We start from the raw sequence: 19,338 nt of genomic DNA, 5'->3' as shown, positions 1-19,338 counted from the left end.
CTCCAGTCAGGGCCACCCTCCCCACCTGCGTGTGGCTGTCATGTGGGTCTCTGCCAGCACCAGCACTCAGTGCTGCTGGGGACCCTAGAGCCTTGTCCTGGCTCAGACCCCGGAGGCCTTGTCCCCGCCCTCTGCCCTCCCCTCCCCTGGCTGGTGCCGTGATGCGGCCCTGCCTCCCTCTGCAGGTCTCCTTCAGCGACCAGGATGCCCCTGTGCTCCCTGGGGACCTCGTCGGCTTGCAACATGATGCTGGACCCGGTGCCTTCCTGCGCTGCCCCCTAGCACCCAGCCACCCTGGCCTCGAGACCCCTTACTTCTCCACCAATTCCTCTGCCTGGCTGGCCCACCTGCCTCCCAAGCTGGAGGGTTCTCCGGCCGGCCGCACCTGTGCCCTGTGGCTGCTTGCGGCCACAGAGCAGCTTACCCCACTGCTGGGTCTGACACCCAACCCTGGGTTGCCACGGCCCGGGCGTTACAAGGTCCAGGCCACGGTGGGCAACTCCGTGTCCAGACACAACCTGTCCTGCAGCTTTGATGTGGTCTCCCCGGTGACTGGGCTGCGCGTCACCTACCCTGCCACCCAGGATGGCCAACTGTACATGCCAACCGGCGGCTCTGTGCTACTGCTGCAGGTGGACTCCGGAGCCAACGCCACTGCCACAGCTCGCTGGGCTGGGGGCAGTGTCAGCGCCCCGTTCATGGCCACCTGCCCTGCCACCACAGCCGCCCTCGTGCCCGCCTGTGTTCAGGAGACCAATGATACCCTGTTCGCAGTGCTGGCGCTGCCCGCATTGCGGGAGGGTGAGCACACGGTGCAGGTTGTAGCTGAGAACAATGCCAGCCATGCCAACCTCAGCCTGCGGCTGACTGCTGAGGAGCCCATCCGAGGCCTCCACGCCTCACCCAGCCCCGAGAACCGTGTCCTACAGGGCGTCCTGGTGGTGAGTATGGCCCCTAGACAGGATGCAGGGGGCACATGTGCCAGCCAGTGCCTGGCTTCTGGGCACAGGGCTTCTGGGGCACTGGCTGCCCCAAAAACCTGCCGCTTGCCTGATGTGTTTCTGAAGCAGCTCTTCACGCTCTGGGCCACCGCAAGCAGTTGTATGCCGGATTCTTGTCCCTGATGTCACTCGGGGGGTGGGCATGTCCCTGCCTGGAGTATGTCTCCCACAGCCCCAAATTGAGCTGTGTGGGCGTGTCCTGTCATCCCCTTGGGAACCCAGCAGTACTGCTGGCATTGGCTGTGAGGTCTGAGATGGGGTGCCTGCTGCTGGAGAGGCCCAGCTTACTGGGGCAAGGGCACCGTTGGTGTGACCACAGCCGCACACCTGGAGCTTGACCCTGTCAGGGCCCGAGCTCAGCCTGGGCAGCTTCATGCCTCCCCTGTGGGTGTCTGTTGTGGTGCACACCGGTGTGGGGGCTCTCTGGCAGCCCAGCGGGAACCAAGGGTGGAGTCAGCTCAAGTGCTGCTGGGCGTGGCTGATGTCCCGCCCCCACTGGTGTAGAGGTACAGCCCTGTGGTGGAGGCCGGCTCCAACGTGACCTTCCGCTGGACCATTGACGACAAGCAGTCCCTGACCTTCCACAACATGGTCTTCAATGTCATTTACCAGAGCGCAGCCGTTTTCAAGCTCTCGGTAGGCACAGGGAGGTGGGCGTGGCTGGGACTGCCCCAGGCATTGTCCTCACCTGGTGCCCACCTCTCTGACCGCAGCTGACAGCCTCCAACCATGTGAGCAATGCGACGGTGAACTACAATGTCACTGTGGAGCGCATGAACAGGATGTGCGGCCTGCAGGTGTCTGCAGTGCCGGCCGTGCTGTCCCCCAACACCACCTTAGAGCTGACGGCCAGCGTGCTGGTGGACTCGGCTGTGGACGTGACCTTCCAGTGAGTGCCCCCGGACCCAGCACGGCAAGAGGGTTGGCCGCCAGCTTCTCATCCCAGTTGGTGACTGGCTGGCTGTGGGCCAAGCCAGAGGGGCTGCTCAGGATCTCGGCTTCCTTCTCTGTTGGGGTGCTGGTGTTGCCTGGGCAGGGCTGCATGGGGACTCGGGCACCTGCTCATGTTCTGTCCGCTGCCCTGGCAGGTGGACTTTTGGCGATGGGCAGCAGGTGGCAGGTCAGTTCAAGCCGCCATATGATGAGTTCTTCCAGGTCCCAGACCCTACTGTGGCCCAGGTGCTGGTGGAGCACAGCGCCACCCACGTCTACACCAGCCCAGGTGAGGCAGGGCACCCCTCCCCATGGCCTGGCTGTGCAGCTGGGCCCTGTTCTCACCTGTGGTTGGAAGTTGGAGATGGGAGGTCAGAGCTGCAGAAGCCCTGTGGGGCCCTGTCCTCACCCCAAGCCACAGGTTATGCCTTTTGCTGGCCTGTCCGTGGCCTTACTTGACTTCCCTAACTGCGAGGTTGGCCTTGGCTGTCCGACAGCAGCCTGGGGACCTAGTGGGCTGGGCCTGTTTCCCAGGTAGGCCATGCTCCCCTCAGCACCGGGTGCTAGGCAGGGCTTATCCCCGCACAGGTGAGTACAACCTGACGGTCCTCGTGTCCAACACCTTCGAGAACCTGACACATCGCGTCCCCGTGAGTGTGCGCAGCGCCCTGCCCTCAGTGGCGTTGTGCATGAGCAGCAGTGTCTTGGTGGCTGGCCGGCTCGTCACCTTCCTGCCTTGCCCGCTGCCCTCGCCTGGGGGCATCCTGTACACCTGGGATTTGGGGGACGGCTCCCCTATCCTGACACAGAGCCAGCCAGCAGTCAGCCACACCTATGCCCATGGGGGCAGCTACAGCGTTCGCCTGGAGCTCAACAACACGGTAAGCAGTGTGGCAGCCCACGCCGACCTGCTCATCCTGGACGAGCTCCGGGGCTTGAGTGTGCTGGTCAGCCCCACGGTGGAGCAGGGTGCCCCCGTGCTGGTGAATGCCACCCTGGAGGCGGGCGACAACATCACCTGGACATTTGACATGGGGGACGGCACGGTGTTCTCTGGCCCCGAGGCCAAGGTGCAGCACGTGTACCTGCGGGCTCAGAACTACACCGTGAGCGTGCGCGCGGCCAGCCCTGCCGGCTCCCTGGCCCGGAGTGTGCGCGTGCAGGTCTTTGTCCTGGAGGTGCTGCGCATTGAACCTTCTGGCTGCATTCCCACGCAGCCTGGCGTACAACTCATGGCACACGTCACTGGTGACCCTGCCCACTACCTGTTCGACTGGACCTTTGGGGACGGTTCCTCAAACACGAGCGTCTGGGGGCGCCCCACAGTGACCCACAACTTCACGCGGAGCGGCACGTTTCCCCTGGTGCTGGTCCTGTCGAGCCGTGTGAACAAGGCACACTACTTCACGAGCGTGTGTGTGGAGCCCGAGCTGGGCAATGTCACCCTGCAGCCCCAGCAGCAGTTCGTGCGGCTTGGGGACGAGGCCCGCCTGGTGGCTCACGTCTGGCCCTCGTTCCCCTACCGCTACACCTGGGACTCGGGCGCTCAGGATGCCGGCCCCGCCCGCGCTGGGGGCCCTGAGGCAGCATTCACCTTTCGGGAGCCCGGCTCCTTCCTGGTGACTGTGTGCGTGTCCAACAACGTGTCTGCTGCCAATGACTCGGCTCTGGTGGAGGTGCAGGAGCCCGTGGTGGTCACGGGCATAAGGGTCAACAGCTCTCGTGTGCTGGAGCTGCAGAAGCCCTACCTGTTGGCTGCCGTAGGCCGCGGGCGCCCTGCTTCCTACCGGTGGGAGCTGGGGGACGGGGCCTGGCTCCAGGGCCCTGAGGTCGTGCACAGCTACAACAGCACTGGCGACTTCACCGTCAAGGTGGCCGGCTGGAACGAGGTGAGCCGCAGCGAGTCCCAGCTGAACGTCACGGTCAAGCAGCGTGTGCGGGGGCTGCGTGTAAATGCCAGCCGCACGGTGGTGCCCCTGAACGGCAGCGTGAGTTTCAGCACCACCCTGGAGGCCGGGAGCGACGCGCGCTATTCGTGGGTGCTGTGCGACCGCTGCACGCCCATCCCCGGGGGCCCCGCCATCTCCTACACCTTCCGCTCCGTCGGCACCTTCACCATCACCGTCACGGCAGAGAACGAGGCGGGCGCCGCCCAGGACAGCGTCTTCATCTATGTCCAGGAGCTCATCGAAGGGCTGCAGGTGCTGGGCGGAGGTGACGCCTGCTGCTTCCCCACCAACCACACGCTGCAGTTGCAGGCTGCCGTCAGGGAGGGCACCAACATCTCCTACAGCTGGACTGCCCAGCGCGAGGGTGGCCTGCCCCTCACCGGCAGTGGGAAGGGCTTTGCACTAACTGCGCTCCAGGCTGGCACCTACCACATCCTGCTGCGGGCCACCAACATGCTGGGCAGTGCCCTGGCCGACCGCACGGTGGACTTTGTGGAGCCTGTGGGCTGGCTCACCGTGGCCGCCTCCCCAAGCCCGGCTGCCGTCAACACGAGTGTCACCCTCCGCGCTGAGCTGGCCGGCGGCAGTGGCGTCACTTACTCCTGGTCCTTGGGTGAAGAACTGAGCTGGGAGACCCCTGAGCCCTCTACCACACACACCTTTCCCACATCCGGCCTGTACCGGGTCACGGTCACAGCATGGAATCAGCTAGGCACGGCCAATGCCACTGTCGAGGTGGCCGTGCAGGTGCCTGTGAGAGGTCTCACGATCAAGGCTGGCGACCTGGACAGCAGTTTTGTGGCAGCTGGTTCCACCGTGCCCTTCTCGGGGCAGCTGGCTGCAGGCACCAACGTGACCTGGTGCTGGGACGTGCCTGGCGGCAGCAGGTATGGCCAACATGTTGCCGTGGGCTTCCCTACGGCCAGCACCTTCTCCATCAAGCTCAATGCCTCCAACGCAGTCAGCTGGCTTGTAGCCATGCACAACCTCACGGTGGAAGAGTCCATCGTGGGCCTGGTGCTGTGGGCCAGCAGCGAGGTGGCGGCGCCCAGGCAGCCTGTCCACTTCCAGATCCTGCTGGCTGCCGGCTCGGCCGTCACCTTCCGCCTGCTGGTTGATGGCGCTGGTCCCGAGGTACTTCCCGGGCCCTATTTTTCCCGCAGCTTTTCCTGGGTCGGAGAGCACTTGGTAAGCGTCCAGGCCGATAACCATGTGAGCCGGGCGCAGGCCCAGGTGCGCGTCTCTGTGCTGGAGCCCGTGGTGGGGCTGCAGGTGCCCCACTGCTGTGAGCCAGGCATCCCCACGGGCACTGAGCAGAACTTCACAGCACGTGTGCACCAGGGCTCCCGTGTCGCCTATGCTTGGTACTTCTCCCTGCAGAAGGTGCAGGGTGACTCGCTGGTCATCCTGTCGGGCCGGGACGTCACCTACACCCCCGTGGCGGCGGGGCTCCTGGAGATCCATGTGCGAGCCTTCAACGCGCTGGGCGGTGTGAACCTGACGCTGGCCCTGGAGGTACAAGACGTCATCCAGTACGTGGAGCTGCGCAGGGGCCGCTGCTTCACCAACCGCTCGGCTCACTTTGAGGCTGCCACAAGTCCCAGCCCACGACGGGTGGCCTACCGCTGGGACTTTGGGGATGGGGCTCCAGTGCAGGTCACAAGGGAACCCTGGGCTGACCACTCCTACCTGCAGCCCGGGGACTACCGCGTGCAGGTGAATGCCTCCAACCTGGTGAGCTTCTTCGTGGCGCAGGCCACAGTGAGCGTCCAGGTGCTGGCCTGCGAGGAGCCTGCGGTGGACGTGGCCCTGCCGCTGCAGGTCACCATGAGACGCTCGCAGCGCAACTACCTCGAAGCCCACGTCGACCTGCGTAACTGCGTCGTCTACCAGACGGAGTACCGCTGGGAGGTGTACCGCACTGCCAGCTGCCAGCGGCTGGCCCACTCGGCTCGTGTGACCCTGCCCGGTGTGGACGTGAGCCGGCCCCAGCTGGTGGTGCCTCGACTGGCCCTGCCTGTCGGCCACTACTGTTTTGTGTTTGTGGTGTCATTTGGAGATACGCCATTGGCACGCAGCATCCAGGCCAATGTGACTGTGGCTGCCGAGCGCCTGGTGCCCATCATTGAGGGGGGCTCCTATCGGGTATGGTCGGACACCCAGGACCTGGTGCTGGACGGCAGTGAGTCGTATGACCCGAACCTGGAGGATGGAGAGCAGACACCTCTGAGCTGCCACTGGGCCTGCGTGGCCTCCACGCAGGTGAGCGTGGGACTGACCCGAGTGGGTTTAGTTCCAGTGTGGGCAGGAGGTGTCTGTCCCCCTGGCCAGGCTCTGACCCCTCTCCTCACTGTCTGCAGACCGAGGCTGGCGTGTGCACCCTGAACTTCGGGCCCCGAGGGAGCAGCGTGGTCACCATCCCCCGGGAGCGCCTGGAAGCCGGTGTGGAGTACACCTTCAACCTCACCGTGTGGAAGGCAGGCCGGAAGGAGGAGGTCGCCAGTCAGACGGTTGGTGCTGCCTTGTGTCCGCCAGCTGGTGCCGGCATTACCGCTGTCTGCCTTCGCTCTAAGTTCCCATGTTTTAGTGCTTCTTGGGGATTTGTGTTCATTCACATAACATTTTAAAATTCTTGATTTATTTTGAAGTCAGAAGGAGAGAGAGATCTTCCGTCTGTTGGTTCACTTTCCAAATAGCCACAAATGGCTGGAGCTGAGCCGATCTGAACCCAGGAGCCAGGAGTTTCCTCCAAGTGCAGGGTCCCAAGGCTTTTGGGCCCTCTATCTCTGTTTTCCCAGGCCATAAACAGGGAGCTGGATGGGAAGTGGAGCAGCCGGGACTAGAACCGGCGCCTGTATGGGGCGCCAGTGCTGCAGTCAGGGAATTAGCTGCCAACCTCTTGGTGTTGGTTTGATGTGAGTTCCATTTCATGACACCCATCGTGACCATGGCTTCTTTTCGTATCAGAGCATAGCTGTATATGGAGTTCTTAAAAAAATTATTTCTGCTGGAAAGTCAGATTTGCAGAGGGAAGGAGAGGAAGACCTTCCGTGTGCCAACTCACTCCCCAAGCGGCCACAAGGCCAGAGCTGCATCAGTCCAAAGTCAGGAGCCAGGAGCCTCTTCTGGGTCTCCCAAGCGGTTGCAGGTCCCAAGGCTTTGGGCCATCCTCGACTGCTGGATGGGAAGTGGAGCTGCCGGGATTAGAACCGGTGCCCATATGGGATCCCAGCACGTTCAAGGGGAGGACTTTAGGTGTTAGGAGAGGTTGGTAAAAGCAAGCCATGTCCTGACAGGAAGCAGAGTCCCTTTCCACCCTAAGGCTGTTCTCGCAGTGGACCCTGGTTCCCACTTGGGACAGGCCAGTCTCCTCACCCTGCTCTCCTGCGTGGTCAGCCAGGGAGGTTGGGAACAGCGGGCTGCGGTCCCAGGTCCCTGGCAGCCACATTCACCTGTCCCTGGTGCTGGACCACGCCTTTCTCCACTGGCTTGCCTGGGCAGGCCTGACCAGAGAGGGCAGTTGGAGCAGGGTCAGCTCGGTCTCTGCCCAGCTGTGGGCACTCGAGATGGGGTCTTGTGTGGAGTCTGAGTGGGGTAGGAGCTGCTGGACCAAGGACAGAAGGCTTCCCTGGAAAGGGAGCAGTCCATGCAGGAGGCAGTGCCAGGGCCTGACCTGTGACCCCACCCCTGCCCAGGTGCTGATCCGCAGTGGCCGACTGCCCATCGTGTCCTTGGAGTGTGTGTCCTGCAAGGCACAGGCGGTGTACGGAGTGAGCCGCAGCTCCCACGTGTACCTGGAGGGCCGTTGTCACAACTGCAGCCGCGGCTCCAAACGAGGGGTGAGTGGTGGGCAGGCCGGTGGGGAGCCGGGGCCTCCCCTGCCATGTCCCTGCCTCCTCACACCTCCGGGTGTCCCCGCAGCGCTGGGCTGCACGCACCTTCAGCAACAAGACGCTGGTGCTGGACAAGACAACCACGTCCACCGGCAACGCGGGCATGCGGCTGGTGGTACGGCGCGGCGTGCTGCAGGACGGCCAGGGCTACACGTTCACGCTCACGGTGCTGGGACGCTCCGGTGAGGAGGAAGGCTGCGCTTCCATCCGGCTGGCCCCAAACCGGCCGCCACTGGGGGGCGCTTGCCGCCTCTTCCCGCTGGCTGCCGTGCGTGCCCTCACCACCAAGGTGCAATTCGAGTGTACAGGTACGTGTGAACCAGGAGATGCGGGTGAGGGGCTGGAGGATGAGGTCTAACGCGGCCCCCCGACTGCTGTCCACAGGGTGGTGGGACGCGGAGGATGCGGGGGCGCCCCTGGTGTACGCGTTGCTGCTGCGCCGCTGTCGCCAGGGCCACTGCGAGGAGTTCTGCATCTATAAAGGCAGCCTTGCAGCCTACTCTGCTGTGCTCCCACCCGGCTTCCGGCCGCACTTCCAGGTGGGCCTGGCTGTGGTGGTGCAGGACCAGCTGGGGGCTGCCGTGGTCGCCCTCAACCGGTGAGTAGGGTATGCAGGAGCAGGGGAGGGAGGACAGAGGCCCCTGCCTGCTCATGTCCCCTGCCGTCACACAGGTCTCTGGTCATCGCCCTGCCCGAGCCCAATGGCAGCTCCCCCAGCCTCACGGCCTGGCTGCATGGCCTCACAGCCAGCGTGCTCCCTGGCCTGCTGCGTCAGGCTGACCCCCAGCACGTTATCGAATACTCACTGGCCCTGGTCACTGTGCTGAACGAGGTCAGTGTGAGCGCCTTGGTGGACACCGTGGCCTTGAGCCCTTCCGCCGTCCCTTCCATGCCCCTGCCGCTGGCCCGCTGGTGCTGCAGGGGGTTCCTTGCCTGGCCGCTGACAGCACTGCTGTGCCCGCTGCCCCACCAGTATGAGCAGGTGCTGGACGTGGCCACAGAGGCGGAGCGGGAGCAGCAGCTGCGGGCCCAGATACGCAAGAACATAACAGAGACCCTGGTGTCCCTGCGGGTCAACACGGTGGACGACATCCAGCAGATTGCAGCCGCACTGGCCCAGTGCACGGTAGGGGGTCCCTGGACGTCCTCTGCTGGGGGCCGGGCCTCCAAGTGCAGGGGCTTCTTTCAGTTCTGTGTGCTGCATCCCGTCGCCTAGGCTTCTCTTGTGCTGCGGTCCAGTGTGAGGCCAGTGCACCTGCTGTGACTGGCTGCTGCTGTGCAGCCTGGGCCCCATGCGCGTGGTTCCCTGCAGGTGTCCAGCAGGGAACTGGTGTGTCGCTCCTGCCTGAAGAAGACACTGCACAAGCTGGAAGGCATGATGCGCATCCTGCAGGCCGAGACCACCGAGGGCACTGTGACGCCCACGGGCATCGCGGACAGCATCCTCAACATCACAGGTGCAGGATGCTGTGGCCCCGCCCTCCACACCCGGGCCCCTCCCGCCCCGGCCCCGGGCCACGCCCCTCCCGGCCCCGGGTCACTCCCCTGACCTCCTGCCCATTGCAGGGGATCTCATCCACCTGGCTGGCCTGGACCTGCAGGGCACCCAGCTGACAGAGCCCGGCACAGAGCCACCTGCCCTGATGGTGGCCTCCAGGGCCTACAACCTGTCTTCCGCCCTCATGTGCATCCTTATGCGTTCCCGTGTGCTCAATGAAGAACCTCTGACTCTGGCTGGTGAGGAGATTGTGGCCCAGGGCAAGCGCTCGGACCCATTGAGCCTGCTGTGCTATGGCAACGCCTCTGGGCCCGGCTGCCATTTCTCCATCCCCGAGGCCTTCAGTGGGGCCCTGGCGCCACTCAGCGACGTGGTGCAACTCATGCTGCTCGTGGACTCCAATCCCTTCCCCTTCGGCTACATCAGCAACTACACAGTCTCCACCAAGGTGGCGTCCATGGCCTTCCAGACGCAGGCTGGCACCCACATCCCCATTGAGCGTCTGGCCTCGGAACGCGCCATCACTGTGAAGGTGCCCAACAACTCGGACCAGGCCTCCTGGGGGCCCCAGGCATCTGCGGGCTCTGCCATCATTCAGCCCCAGGCCTCGGTCAGCGCCGTCGTGGCCCTGGACAGCAGTAACCCTGCGGCAGGGCTGCACCTGCGGCTCACGTACACGCTGGTGAATGGTGGGTGCTACGAGGCAAGCCCCCGCAGTTTCCTGCCTGTTTCCTGGGGGTGGGCGGGCAGGGTCTGACGCTGCACCTGCCCTCCAGGGCACTACCTGTCCGAGGAGCCTGAGCCATACCTGGCTGTGTACCTGCACTCGGAGCCCCAGCCCAATGAGCACAACTGCTCGGCCAGCAGGAGGATCAGCCCGGAGCTGCTCACGGGCACCGACCACAGGCCCTACACCTTCTTCATCGCCCCAGGGTGAGCCCCTCCCCACGTGGTGACTGCTGGAAGGTGGGATTGGGGTCTGAAGCCGGGTCGTGCTGAAGGGTCTTGCTGCTGCATTCCTCATTCCTAGAACCCGAGCACCCACTGGCAGTTACTACCTGAACCTGACAAGCCACTTCCGCTGGTCGGCGCTTGAGGTGTCCGTGGGCCTCTACACGGCCCTGTGCCAGTACTTCAGTGAGGAGGACATGATGTGGAAGACGGAGGGGCTCGTGCCCCTGGAGGAGACCTCGCCCAGCCAGGCCGTGTGTCTCACACGCCACCTCACTGCCTTCGGTGCCAGCCTCTTTGTGCCCCCCAGCCGTGTCCACTTCGTCCTCCCCGTGAGTACAGGTGGCGGGTGAGGGCACAGGCTGGGTTCTATCCACGGATGGGCGATGTGGACATGACGGCCCTGTCTGCTCAGGAGCCGGCTGCAGGCATGAACTATGTCATCTTGCTGACCTGTGCTGTGTGCCTGGGGGGCTATGCGGTCATGGCCGTGATCCTGCGCAAGCTGGACCAGCTAGACCTGCGCCACATCCGGGTCATCCCATTCTGCGGGAAAAGGGGCCGCTTCAAGTATGAGATTCTGGTCAAGACCGGCTGGGGCAGGGGCTCGGGTGAGTGCAGGCTCCTGGCCACCCCACGCAGGGCCAGCCTCCCTGAGTTGCTGATGCCAGGCCAGAAGGGGCCTCACTGCCTGGGGCTCACAGGCCAGCACCAGCTCTGCCTAAGTGTCCGTGTGACGGCTCCAAGGGAGATGCACTGAGTGCTAACAGTGTGTGTCCAGCTGCCTGCTGACGCTCAGCCCAGGAAGCAGTGGGTTTGGGTGGGTCAGGTTTCTGGGTTTTCCACGTGGATGTAGGTCCCCAAGCACTTGGGCCATCCTGCTGTACCGGCACATTAGCAGGGAGCTGGATGGGGAGTGAAGCAGCTGGGATTCGAACCAGCACCCATATGGGATGCCTGCACTGCTGGTGGAGGTTTCACCCACTACGTCAGAGTCAGGGACCAGACCAAGCGGCCTGGGGTCTGAGGGCAGGCCCTGCAGTTGGTGCGCCCTGGCTGTTGGGCCTGGAGTCCTTGGATGCTGGGGTCATGCTTGGTTTAGCACTCATGTGACAGAAAGGCAGCCTGGGCCCCAAGCGGGGTGGCCGCCCACGCAGGCTCCTGCCCCCCCACCATCCGCAGGCACCACAGCACACGTGGGCATCATGCTGTATGGGGCAGACAGCCGCAGCGGCCACCGGCACCTGCACGGGCACAGGGCCTTCCACCGCAACAGCCTCGACATCTTCCAGATTGCCACCCCACACAGCCTGGGCAGCGTGTGGAAAATCCGCGTGTGGCATGACAACAAAGGTGCCACCTGCGCCCCGCCCCGCCCTGCCCCGCCCCGCCCTGCCCTGCCCTCCCCCCTGCCCTCCCCCGCCCTGCCCTCCCCCCCCCCCTCGCTGCTACCCTCACCTCCCCCCGCATCCCCGCAGGGCTCAGCCCAGCCTGGTTCCTGCAGCACGTGATCGTCCGGGACCTGCAGAGCGCACGCAGCACCTTCTTCCCGGTCAATGCCTGGCTCTCAGTGGACACAGAGGCCAACGGCGGCCTGGTGGAGAAGGAGGTGCTGGCGGCAAGTAAGGGGCTTCCTGGCATCCCAGGGCTGGGGCGGGTGGCCGCTCTGGCCCTTCCTGCAGCTGGCCCTCGCTCTCACTGGCCCAGGCGACACCGCCTTGTGGCAGTTCCGACGCCTCCTGGTGGCCGAGCTGCAGCGTGGCTTCTTTGACAAACACATCTGGCTGTCTGTGTGGGATCGTCGGCCCCGCAGCCGCTTCACCCGCGTGCAGAGAGCCACCTGCTGCGTGCTGCTGCTCTGCCTGTTCCTGGGCGCGAACGCCGTGTGGTATGGGATCGTGGGAGACGCCACCTACAGGTGCGTGCGTGGGGCGCGGGGAGGCCTGCCTCTGTCCGGCCCCTGGCGACCTACACTGGCCCTGGTCTCTTATGCTACTGTGCAGCACGGGGCCTGTGTCCAGGGTGGTCCCACTGAGCCTCGGCACGGCCGCCGTGGGCCTGGTGTCCAGCGTCATCGTGTACCCCGTCTACTTGCTTGTCCTGTTCCTCTTCCGCATGTCCCAAAGCAAGGTAGGCCTGGAGAGCTGGGACGGCTGGACCAGGGAGCGTGAAGTGGAAAGAAGTGTGCTCCTTTGTTGGAAAGAGTTGCAGCGCAGAGGGGAGCGGGAGAGATCTTCATGTGCTGGTTCAGATCCAGGTTACCGGCAGCCAGGGCTGGGCCGGCCCAGAGCCAGCAGCCTCTTCCGGGTCTCCCACACGGTCCCAAGGCTCTGGGCCGTGCTCGACTGCTTTCCCGGGCCACAGGCAGGGAGCTGGATGGGACGCGGGGCTGCCGGGACAGGAACCGGTGCCCATTTGAGGGGTTGAACTTTGCTAGACCACAATGCCGGCCTCGAGCTAATTATTTCTTTTAGTGTGTTTGCTGCCAAAGCAAGCTTAAGCTAGTTTTTTAAACGTTCGTTTCTTGTCAGCATTCATTTCTTTTCTTGGTGTATTTTTCCCAATGTACGTGCGTGAAGACATATTCTTGTACAGGGTTCTCTGCTGCCCTCCATCTGCGCTCCCCCTTGTCGCATCAGCACACCCATTGCCTCCAGCCGAGCGGCTTATCTCCCCAGTATAAAAAGTTATAGTAAATAGAGGAAAAGGGAAAAAAAAGTTTAATTGTAAAGCAATTTATTTATTTGAAAAGCAGAATGACAGAAAGGAGAGTCGTGTCCTACCCGCTGGTTCACTGAAGCTGGGAGCTCTGCCCGGGGCCGCGGCGGGCAGGCCGGCCAGGCTCGGGACAGCATGCCGCCTGTGCCCCAGCCGCCTCCCGAGTTACCTCGAAACTGCTTTCTTTAGTTGCACTAGCAGGCTCTCACGCTGTCAGGACATGCGGAAAGGACCGTGTAGATAGAAAAGCTGTCCAGAGCACCGGTCTGGACCCTATCTCCTGAGCAGGGCCTACAGCTGCCCCGCCTAGCTCTTGCGCTCGCCCTGCAGGTAGCTAGGGGCCTGGGCCATGCCCCACCAGGCCCGCCGGAGCTGGACGGGGACAGCTGCCTGGACTCATCTGTGCTGGACAGCGCCTTCCTCGGCCTGGCAGGACTCCGGGCGGAGGTGAAGGTTTAGGCCCGGGGTGGGAGGATGGGCCTGCCTTGTGGGGCTGGCCTCACGGTGATGTGCTCTGCCTTCCCACAGGCCTTTGCTGGGCACACAAAAAGTGACTCATTTCTGGAAGATTCCAATAGGTGGGTCCCCTGGAGAACTGAGCCTTGGGGTAGGCAGCTGCTCCCCAGGGTGTCAGTTCCCAGCTCCTGCGTGTCCTCTGCGTGTGTGTGTGCTGGCCGTGTGCGTGTTCAGTCTTATCCCCCAGCTCCCCTTGCTGAGCCCTGTTACCCACAGCCTGGCCTGCTGGCCATCCAGCGAGGGGACATTCAGCTGGCCAGACCTGCTCAGCGACCCGTCCATCGTGGGCAGCACCCTGCAGCGGCTGGCAAGGGTCCGCATGGGCCGGCTGCTGGGCGCAGAGGAGGACAGCCTGTCCCTGGCCAGCCCCTGCTCCCCGGCCAAGTACCTGTCAGCACTAGGTGAGTTGGGGAGGGGGAGGGGCAGCTCCCACGCTGGGCCCGCCCTCACATGGCCTCTTCCTGCAGATGAAGACCTGATCCGGCAGGTCCTGGCTGACGGGGCAAGTGGCCTGACCTCCCAGGACCCAGAGATGGAAACGGACCTGCTGACCGGCTTGTAAGTGCACAGATCCTGGGGACCAGGCCTCATTTCCCTCAGCAGTGACCCCACCATGAGCTTTTTAAGCTGTTGTAATAAACTGTTGCAGTTTTAGGAATTTTCCCATTTCTTGGCTGTTTTCCAATTTAGCAACTGTTTTAACATAGTTACTCTTTTCAAACGGATTTATTGAAACAAGGCACAGTTAGAGCAAGGGGTGGAGACAGAGATCTTGTGTCTGACCATAAAGGCCAGGGCTGGGCCCGGCTAAAGCCAGGAGTTCCATCCTGGTCCCCGTCAGGCCGGCCGGGACCCAAGGGCTTGGTCCGTCCTCCACGGCTGTCTCAGGCCATTGGCAGGCAGTTGGATCAGAAGTGGAGCAGCTGGCACTCAAACCAGCGTCCACATGGGATGCTGGCACCTCAGGCCTACCACACGGGCTCCTTCGGCCTTATTTGAACCTGTCTGAGTCAGCAGACTTCACCCCTCCCTCCCAGGTGCAGAGCTCACCTCTCCCCCTGGGCCTGGTGCCTGTGCCAGGACAGCAGGTGCAGGGCCACGGCTAGTGCTTCAAGAGCCAGACGGAAGCCACAGGGCCCTTGGTGATGACACTTCGTCCTTGTCCCCTCGTCTGGCCATGGCGCCCGTGCAGAAGGCTGGCTGGGGGCCCAGTGGCTCTGCCCTGAGGCTGTCCTGCGGCTGCCTCTGCTGTCCACCCGTCTGCGTCCCTTCTGCAAGGGCGTCCTTCCCGGACGGCGGCCCGTGCTTGTGCTTGGCTGAGCACCAGCGCCTCCCAGCAGCTGTTCCTCGGCTCCAGCGAGGGCAGAGTGGCCGCTGGGTGTGGGTCAGCAGTCCTGCTCCCGGGTGCCCTCTCTCCCTCACCCCAGAGGAAAGCGAGTCTGCATCACGTGAGTGTGTGGTGCCTGCTCTCCTGCCGCTGCCTCCACACACTTGCTCCCCGGCGGCCAGAGCCCGCAGCCCAGCGCAGCCCCCGGCAGCGTGTGCTCAGGGCTCAGAGCCATCCCTGCCCCCATGCCCGCCTGTCCAGGCATGCTGGCATTTAGTGGTGGCACAGAGAATCTGCACTGTCCCGTGTGCAGGTCAGCGCTGGCCTCCGTGTGGCAAGGTGGGACCCCAGCTGTGGTGGGCGTGTGTGAAGAGCAGTCTGGAGGTGGCTGCCATGCGCAGTGGTGTGAGCACTGTACCCGCTAGACCATGGTGGCAGCACCCCAAGTCCTCAGTGCAGGTCCCCAGGAGGACACCGAGCTCCTGTTCCCCTCAGGTCCAGAGCCCCCAGGGAGACGGAGGTGCTGGCACTGCAGAGGCTGGACAAGGCACCCCCAGCGGCCCCTGCGGCTCTCCTGTGCAGGGCAGGTGCGCTTGGGGGTGCTGGGACGTCCCTCCCCCTTCCCTCCCCAGGCCTCACCTGCCAATCACAGCTTTCTCTGTCTCCAGGCCCGGCGGAGGGGCCGCGGAAGTGCCTGCTGCCGGCCTGGTGTGCCCCCCTGGCCCACGGGCTCAGCCTGTTCCTGGTGGCCGTGGCTGTAGGGGTCTCCGGGTGGGTCGGCACCAGTTTCCCCCCCAGCGTGAGCGTCTCGTGGCTCCTGTCGAGTAGCTGCAGCTTCGTGGTCTCGTTCCTGGGCTGGGAGCCCCTGAAGGTGCGTGGCTCCCCGGGGGGCTCCCGGTGGTGGGCGGCCAGTCCCACCCATGCTACCTGCCCCACCACAGGTCCTGTTGGAAGCCCTGTACTTCTCACTGCTGGCCAAGCGCCTGCACCCCGACGAGGATGACAGCCTGGTGGGAAGCCCGGCTGTGACGCCCGTGGGCGAGCGCGTGCCCCGTGTGCGCCCGCCCCATGGCTTTGCGCTTTTCCTGGCCAAGGAGGAGGCCCGCAAGGTCAAGAGGCTGCACGGCATGCTGAAGGTGAGCCCTGCGGTGCCCTGGCCTTGGGGCGCCCGCTCCTGCCAGGGCTGGGGCCGAGCTGACCCCGGGGCACCCCTGTCCCCCAGAGCTTCCTGGTGTACCTGCTTTTCCTGCTGGTGACGCTGCTGGCCAACTACGGGGACGCCTCCTCGCACGGCCACGCCTACCGCCTGCAGAGCGCCCTCAAGCAGGAGCTGGCCAGCAGGGCCTTCCTGGCCATCACCCGGTGCGCGCACCCCGGCCAGCCAGGCGCGGCCCGCGGGAGGGCGATGGGCTCGGGCCGCGCCTGCGTCTGACCGCGTGGCCCGGCAGGTCTGAGGAGTTCTGGCCGTGGATGTCCCGCGTGCTGCTCCCCTCGGTGCACGGGAACCAGTCCGGCCCGGAGCTGGGGCCCCCGCGCCTGCGGCAGGTGCGGCTGCGGGAAGGTGAGCGGGGCGCTGCGGGCCTTGGGTTGTGGGGGCCGGGGTGGCCCCGGGCGAGGCGGGCGGTGACCCAGCCCGGGCCTGCCTTGCAGGGCTGTGCCCGGAGGTGCCCGGCGCAGGACCGCGCGCCTGCTCGGCCTCGGGCAGCTTCAGCACCGGCGACTACAGCGTCGGCTGGGGCCGCGAGGCCCGCAACGGCTCTGCCCCGTGGGCCTACTCGGCGCCTGACCTGCCGGGGTGAGCGGGGCGCCAGGCCGGGGGAGGCGCGCTGGGGGAGCCCCTGGCGTGCGGCCCGGCTCCACGCGGCCCCTCTCCCCTCCCAGCACCTGGTCCTGGGGCCACTGCGCCGTGTACGACAGCGGGGGCTACGTGCAGGAGCTGGGCCTGAGCCTGGAGGAGAGCCGCGCGCGTCTGCGCTTCCTGCGGCGGCACAACTGGCTGGACGACAGGTGCCCCCCGCCCCCGGGCCCCACGACCCCCGTGCCATGACTGCCCGGCTCCCGCCCGTCCCCGACGCTCCCGTCCCCGACGCTCCCGTCCCCGACGCTCCCGTCCCCCGCCCCGTGCAGGAGCCGCGCCGTGTTCGTGGAGCTCACGCGCTACAGCCCGGCCGTGGGGCTGCACGCCGCCGTCACCCTGCGCCTCGAGTTCCCCGCCGCCGGCCGCGCCCTGGCCGCGCTCAGTGTCCGCCCCTTCGCGCTGCGCAGGCTCAGCGGGGGGCTGTCGCTGCCGCTGCTCACCTCGGTAGGCCCCGCCCGCCCGCCCGGGCCCCGCCCACCCGCCCGGGGCCCCGCCCACCCGCCCCTGATCCTGCCCGTGGCCCCGCCCCTCGCGGGCCCCGCCCTCACGAGCCCCGCCCCCAGGTGTGCCTGCTGCTGTTCGCGCTCTACTTCTCCGTGGCCGAGGTCCACGCGTGGCGCAGGGAGGGACGCGCGCGGGCGGCGCGGCCGGGGCCCTGGGCGAGGTGGCTGCTGGTGGCGCTGACGGCGGCCGCCGCCCTGGTGCGCCTGGCCCAGCTGGGCGCCGCGGACCGCCAGTGGGCGCTGCTGGTGCGGGGCCGCCCGCGCCGCTTCACCAGCTTCGAGCAGGTGGCCCAGCTGGGCGCCGCTGCCCGCGGCCTGGCGGCCTCGCTGCTCTTCCTGCTGCTGCTCCAGGTGAGCGCCGGGCCGGGGGTTGGGGGGCCGGGGGGCCCGGGCGGCCGGGCAGCACTGACGCCCCCTGCCCGCAGGCCGCCCGGCAGCTGCGCTTCGTGCGCCAGTGGTCCATCCTGGGCAAGACGCTGCGCCGGGCCCTGCCCGAGCTGGCCGGGGCCGCCGTGGGCCTGCTGCTGCTGGGCGCCGCCTACACGCAGCTGGCCGTGCTGGTGGGTACTGGGAGCTGCCGCCGTGGGCCGCTGTCCACCGCCCCCTGCCCCCCTGCCCACCGCCCCCTCCCCCCCTGCCCACCTCCCCGACCCTCCCGCTCACCGGCCCTCCTGCCCCCCTGCCCACCGCCCCCTGCCCCCCTGCCCACCGCCCCCCGCCCCCCTGCCCACCGCCCCCCGCCCCCCTGCCCACCTCCCCGACCCTCCCGCTCACCGGCCCTCCTGCTCTGGCCCACAGCTCGTCTCCTCCGCAGACAGCCTCCGGAGCGCGGCGGGGGCCCTGGTGGTGCTGTGCCCGGGCGCCGGGCTCGGGGTCCCCACGCCGTGCCCAGGTGGCTCCTGGCCCCTGTTCCCGCTGCTGTGCGCGGGGCTCTGGGCCCTGCGGCTGTGGGGCGCGCTGCGGCTGGGCGCCGTGGTGCTGCGCTGGCGCTACCGCGGGCTGCGTGGGGAGCTGTACCGGCCGGCCTGGGAGCCGCAGGACCACGAGATGGTGGAGCTGCTGCTGCGAAGGCTGCGCCTCTGGCTGGGCTTCAGCAAGGCCAAGGAGGTGGGTACGGCCCAGTGGGGGTGGAGAAGGCCCGCCCCGGGAACCCGGAGCGCAGCCGGAGTGACGGAGCCCCTGTGCCGCCCCCAGTTCCGCCACAAAGTGCGCTTCGAGGGCATGGAGCCCCTGCCCTCCCGCTCTTCCCGGGGCTCCAAGGCGTCAGATGCCCGCCTGCCCAGCGCCGGTTCCGATGCCTCCCACCCCTCCACGTCCTCCAGTCAGCTGGACGGCCCTGGCCCTGGGCACCCAGGTGCGCGCGGGGAGCCAGAGCCTTCCCGGCTGCACGCGGTGTTCGAGGCCCTGCTTGCGCAGTTCGACCGGCTCAACCAGGCCACGGAGGAGGTCTACCAGCTCGAGTGGCGGCTGCAGAGTCTCCTGCCTGCCTCTGACCCGAGGCCTGCCCAGGCTGGCACGGACGCAGCCCCAGGGCCCACCAGGACCTCTGCACGGGGCAAGAACAGAGTACACCCCAGCAGCACCTAGCCCTGGGGAACCAGGACCGCTCAGTATTACTTTCTGCCCCAGCGAGGGCTGGGCAGGCAGGCGCTGTCTGCCCACGAGCTGCCGCACTTTAGGAGGCTGCGTGGCCGGCCAGGCCCCTGCCCGCTGCCCGCCGGAGGCCACAGCAGTACTGGACGGGCGAGTGCCCCCCCTGAGATGCTAACTTATTCCCCAGGTCCTCAGGTACAGCGGGCCTGTGCCGGCCTCAGGCTCGGGGGCAGGCAGCCCGCTTTCCTTCCCTCCCCCTAAGTTATTGCCTTCGCTGCCCCATGCAGGGCACCGCTGCCAGCCACTGCCTCTATCGTAATTTATATGGTGTTGAGATGTGCATATTTTTGTAAGTCACAACTTTCCAGTAGGGCTGAGGAGCCCGCGGGCGCACATGCGGGGGCCAGGAAGCCACGCCACCTCTTGGATCCGAGTCCCCCACGTCCCTATTTGTCTCTGGTGCCTGGGGCTGGCTCCCAGGCCTGGGAAGGGGTGTCTGCCCTCAGGCAATGCCAGGCTCCCCGCGGGGGAGGGGGCGCCCCAGCTGCCTCCCCCCACTCTGCCCCAAGCAGACAAAGTCAAATAAAGAAGCTGACTG

The 19,338-nt window shown here is 66.0% G+C and overlaps 1 protein-coding gene across 2 annotated transcripts in view; it reads left to right on the top strand.

Annotated features, from left to right (window-relative positions):
- The window catches only part of LOC121167934 (polycystin-1-like), a 31,716-nt gene extending 12,381 nt beyond the window's left edge, over window positions 1-19,335 (top strand). The window contains exons 11-46 of one of the 2 annotated variants that reach the window (XM_040997664.1): window positions 186-941; window positions 1,506-1,637; window positions 1,715-1,890; window positions 2,090-2,223; window positions 2,523-6,145; window positions 6,244-6,393; window positions 7,579-7,722; window positions 7,805-8,084; window positions 8,161-8,374; window positions 8,449-8,608; window positions 8,750-8,902; window positions 9,089-9,233; window positions 9,343-9,963; window positions 10,051-10,207; window positions 10,305-10,557; window positions 10,641-10,836; window positions 11,408-11,578; window positions 11,704-11,847; window positions 11,933-12,143; window positions 12,229-12,355; window positions 13,274-13,390; window positions 13,472-13,521; window positions 13,676-13,860; window positions 13,927-14,017; window positions 14,372-14,397; window positions 15,374-15,657; window positions 15,728-15,922; window positions 16,009-16,148; window positions 16,235-16,347; window positions 16,437-16,581; window positions 16,668-16,793; window positions 16,914-17,088; window positions 17,208-17,498; window positions 17,573-17,707; window positions 17,946-18,254; window positions 18,342-19,335. In XM_040997664.1, the coding sequence (XP_040853598.1) occupies window positions 186-941; window positions 1,506-1,637; window positions 1,715-1,890; window positions 2,090-2,223; window positions 2,523-6,145; window positions 6,244-6,393; window positions 7,579-7,722; window positions 7,805-8,084; window positions 8,161-8,374; window positions 8,449-8,608; window positions 8,750-8,902; window positions 9,089-9,233; window positions 9,343-9,963; window positions 10,051-10,207; window positions 10,305-10,557; window positions 10,641-10,836; window positions 11,408-11,578; window positions 11,704-11,847; window positions 11,933-12,143; window positions 12,229-12,355; window positions 13,274-13,390; window positions 13,472-13,521; window positions 13,676-13,860; window positions 13,927-14,017; window positions 14,372-14,397; window positions 15,374-15,657; window positions 15,728-15,922; window positions 16,009-16,148; window positions 16,235-16,347; window positions 16,437-16,581; window positions 16,668-16,793; window positions 16,914-17,088; window positions 17,208-17,498; window positions 17,573-17,707; window positions 17,946-18,254; window positions 18,342-18,734 (10,722 nt within the window). In that variant the 3' untranslated portion in view covers window positions 18,735-19,335. Of the gene's footprint in view, window positions 1-185; window positions 942-1,505; window positions 1,638-1,714; window positions 1,891-2,089; window positions 2,224-2,522; window positions 6,146-6,243; window positions 6,394-7,578; window positions 7,723-7,804; window positions 8,085-8,160; window positions 8,375-8,448; window positions 8,609-8,749; window positions 8,903-9,088; window positions 9,234-9,342; window positions 9,964-10,050; window positions 10,208-10,304; window positions 10,558-10,640; window positions 10,837-11,407; window positions 11,579-11,703; window positions 11,848-11,932; window positions 12,144-12,228; window positions 12,356-13,273; window positions 13,397-13,471; window positions 13,522-13,675; window positions 13,861-13,926; window positions 14,018-14,371; window positions 14,398-15,281; window positions 15,658-15,727; window positions 15,923-16,008; window positions 16,149-16,234; window positions 16,348-16,436; window positions 16,582-16,667; window positions 16,794-16,913; window positions 17,089-17,207; window positions 17,499-17,572; window positions 17,708-17,945; window positions 18,255-18,341 lie in introns of both variants that reach the window. The other variant, XM_040997663.1, reaches the window with a different exon arrangement.
- The last annotated feature ends 3 nt before the right edge of the window (window positions 19,336-19,338 follow it).

The sequence above is a fragment of the Ochotona curzoniae genome, unplaced genomic scaffold (genome assembly GCF_017591425.1).
Source record: "Ochotona curzoniae isolate NIBS_2020 unplaced genomic scaffold, NIBS_Ocur_1.0 patch433, whole genome shotgun sequence".
Classification (NCBI taxonomy): domain Eukaryota; kingdom Metazoa; phylum Chordata; class Mammalia; order Lagomorpha; family Ochotonidae; genus Ochotona; species Ochotona curzoniae.
Note: the sequence above shows the minus strand (reverse complement) of the source record. Positions and strands in the feature narration are given on the sequence as shown.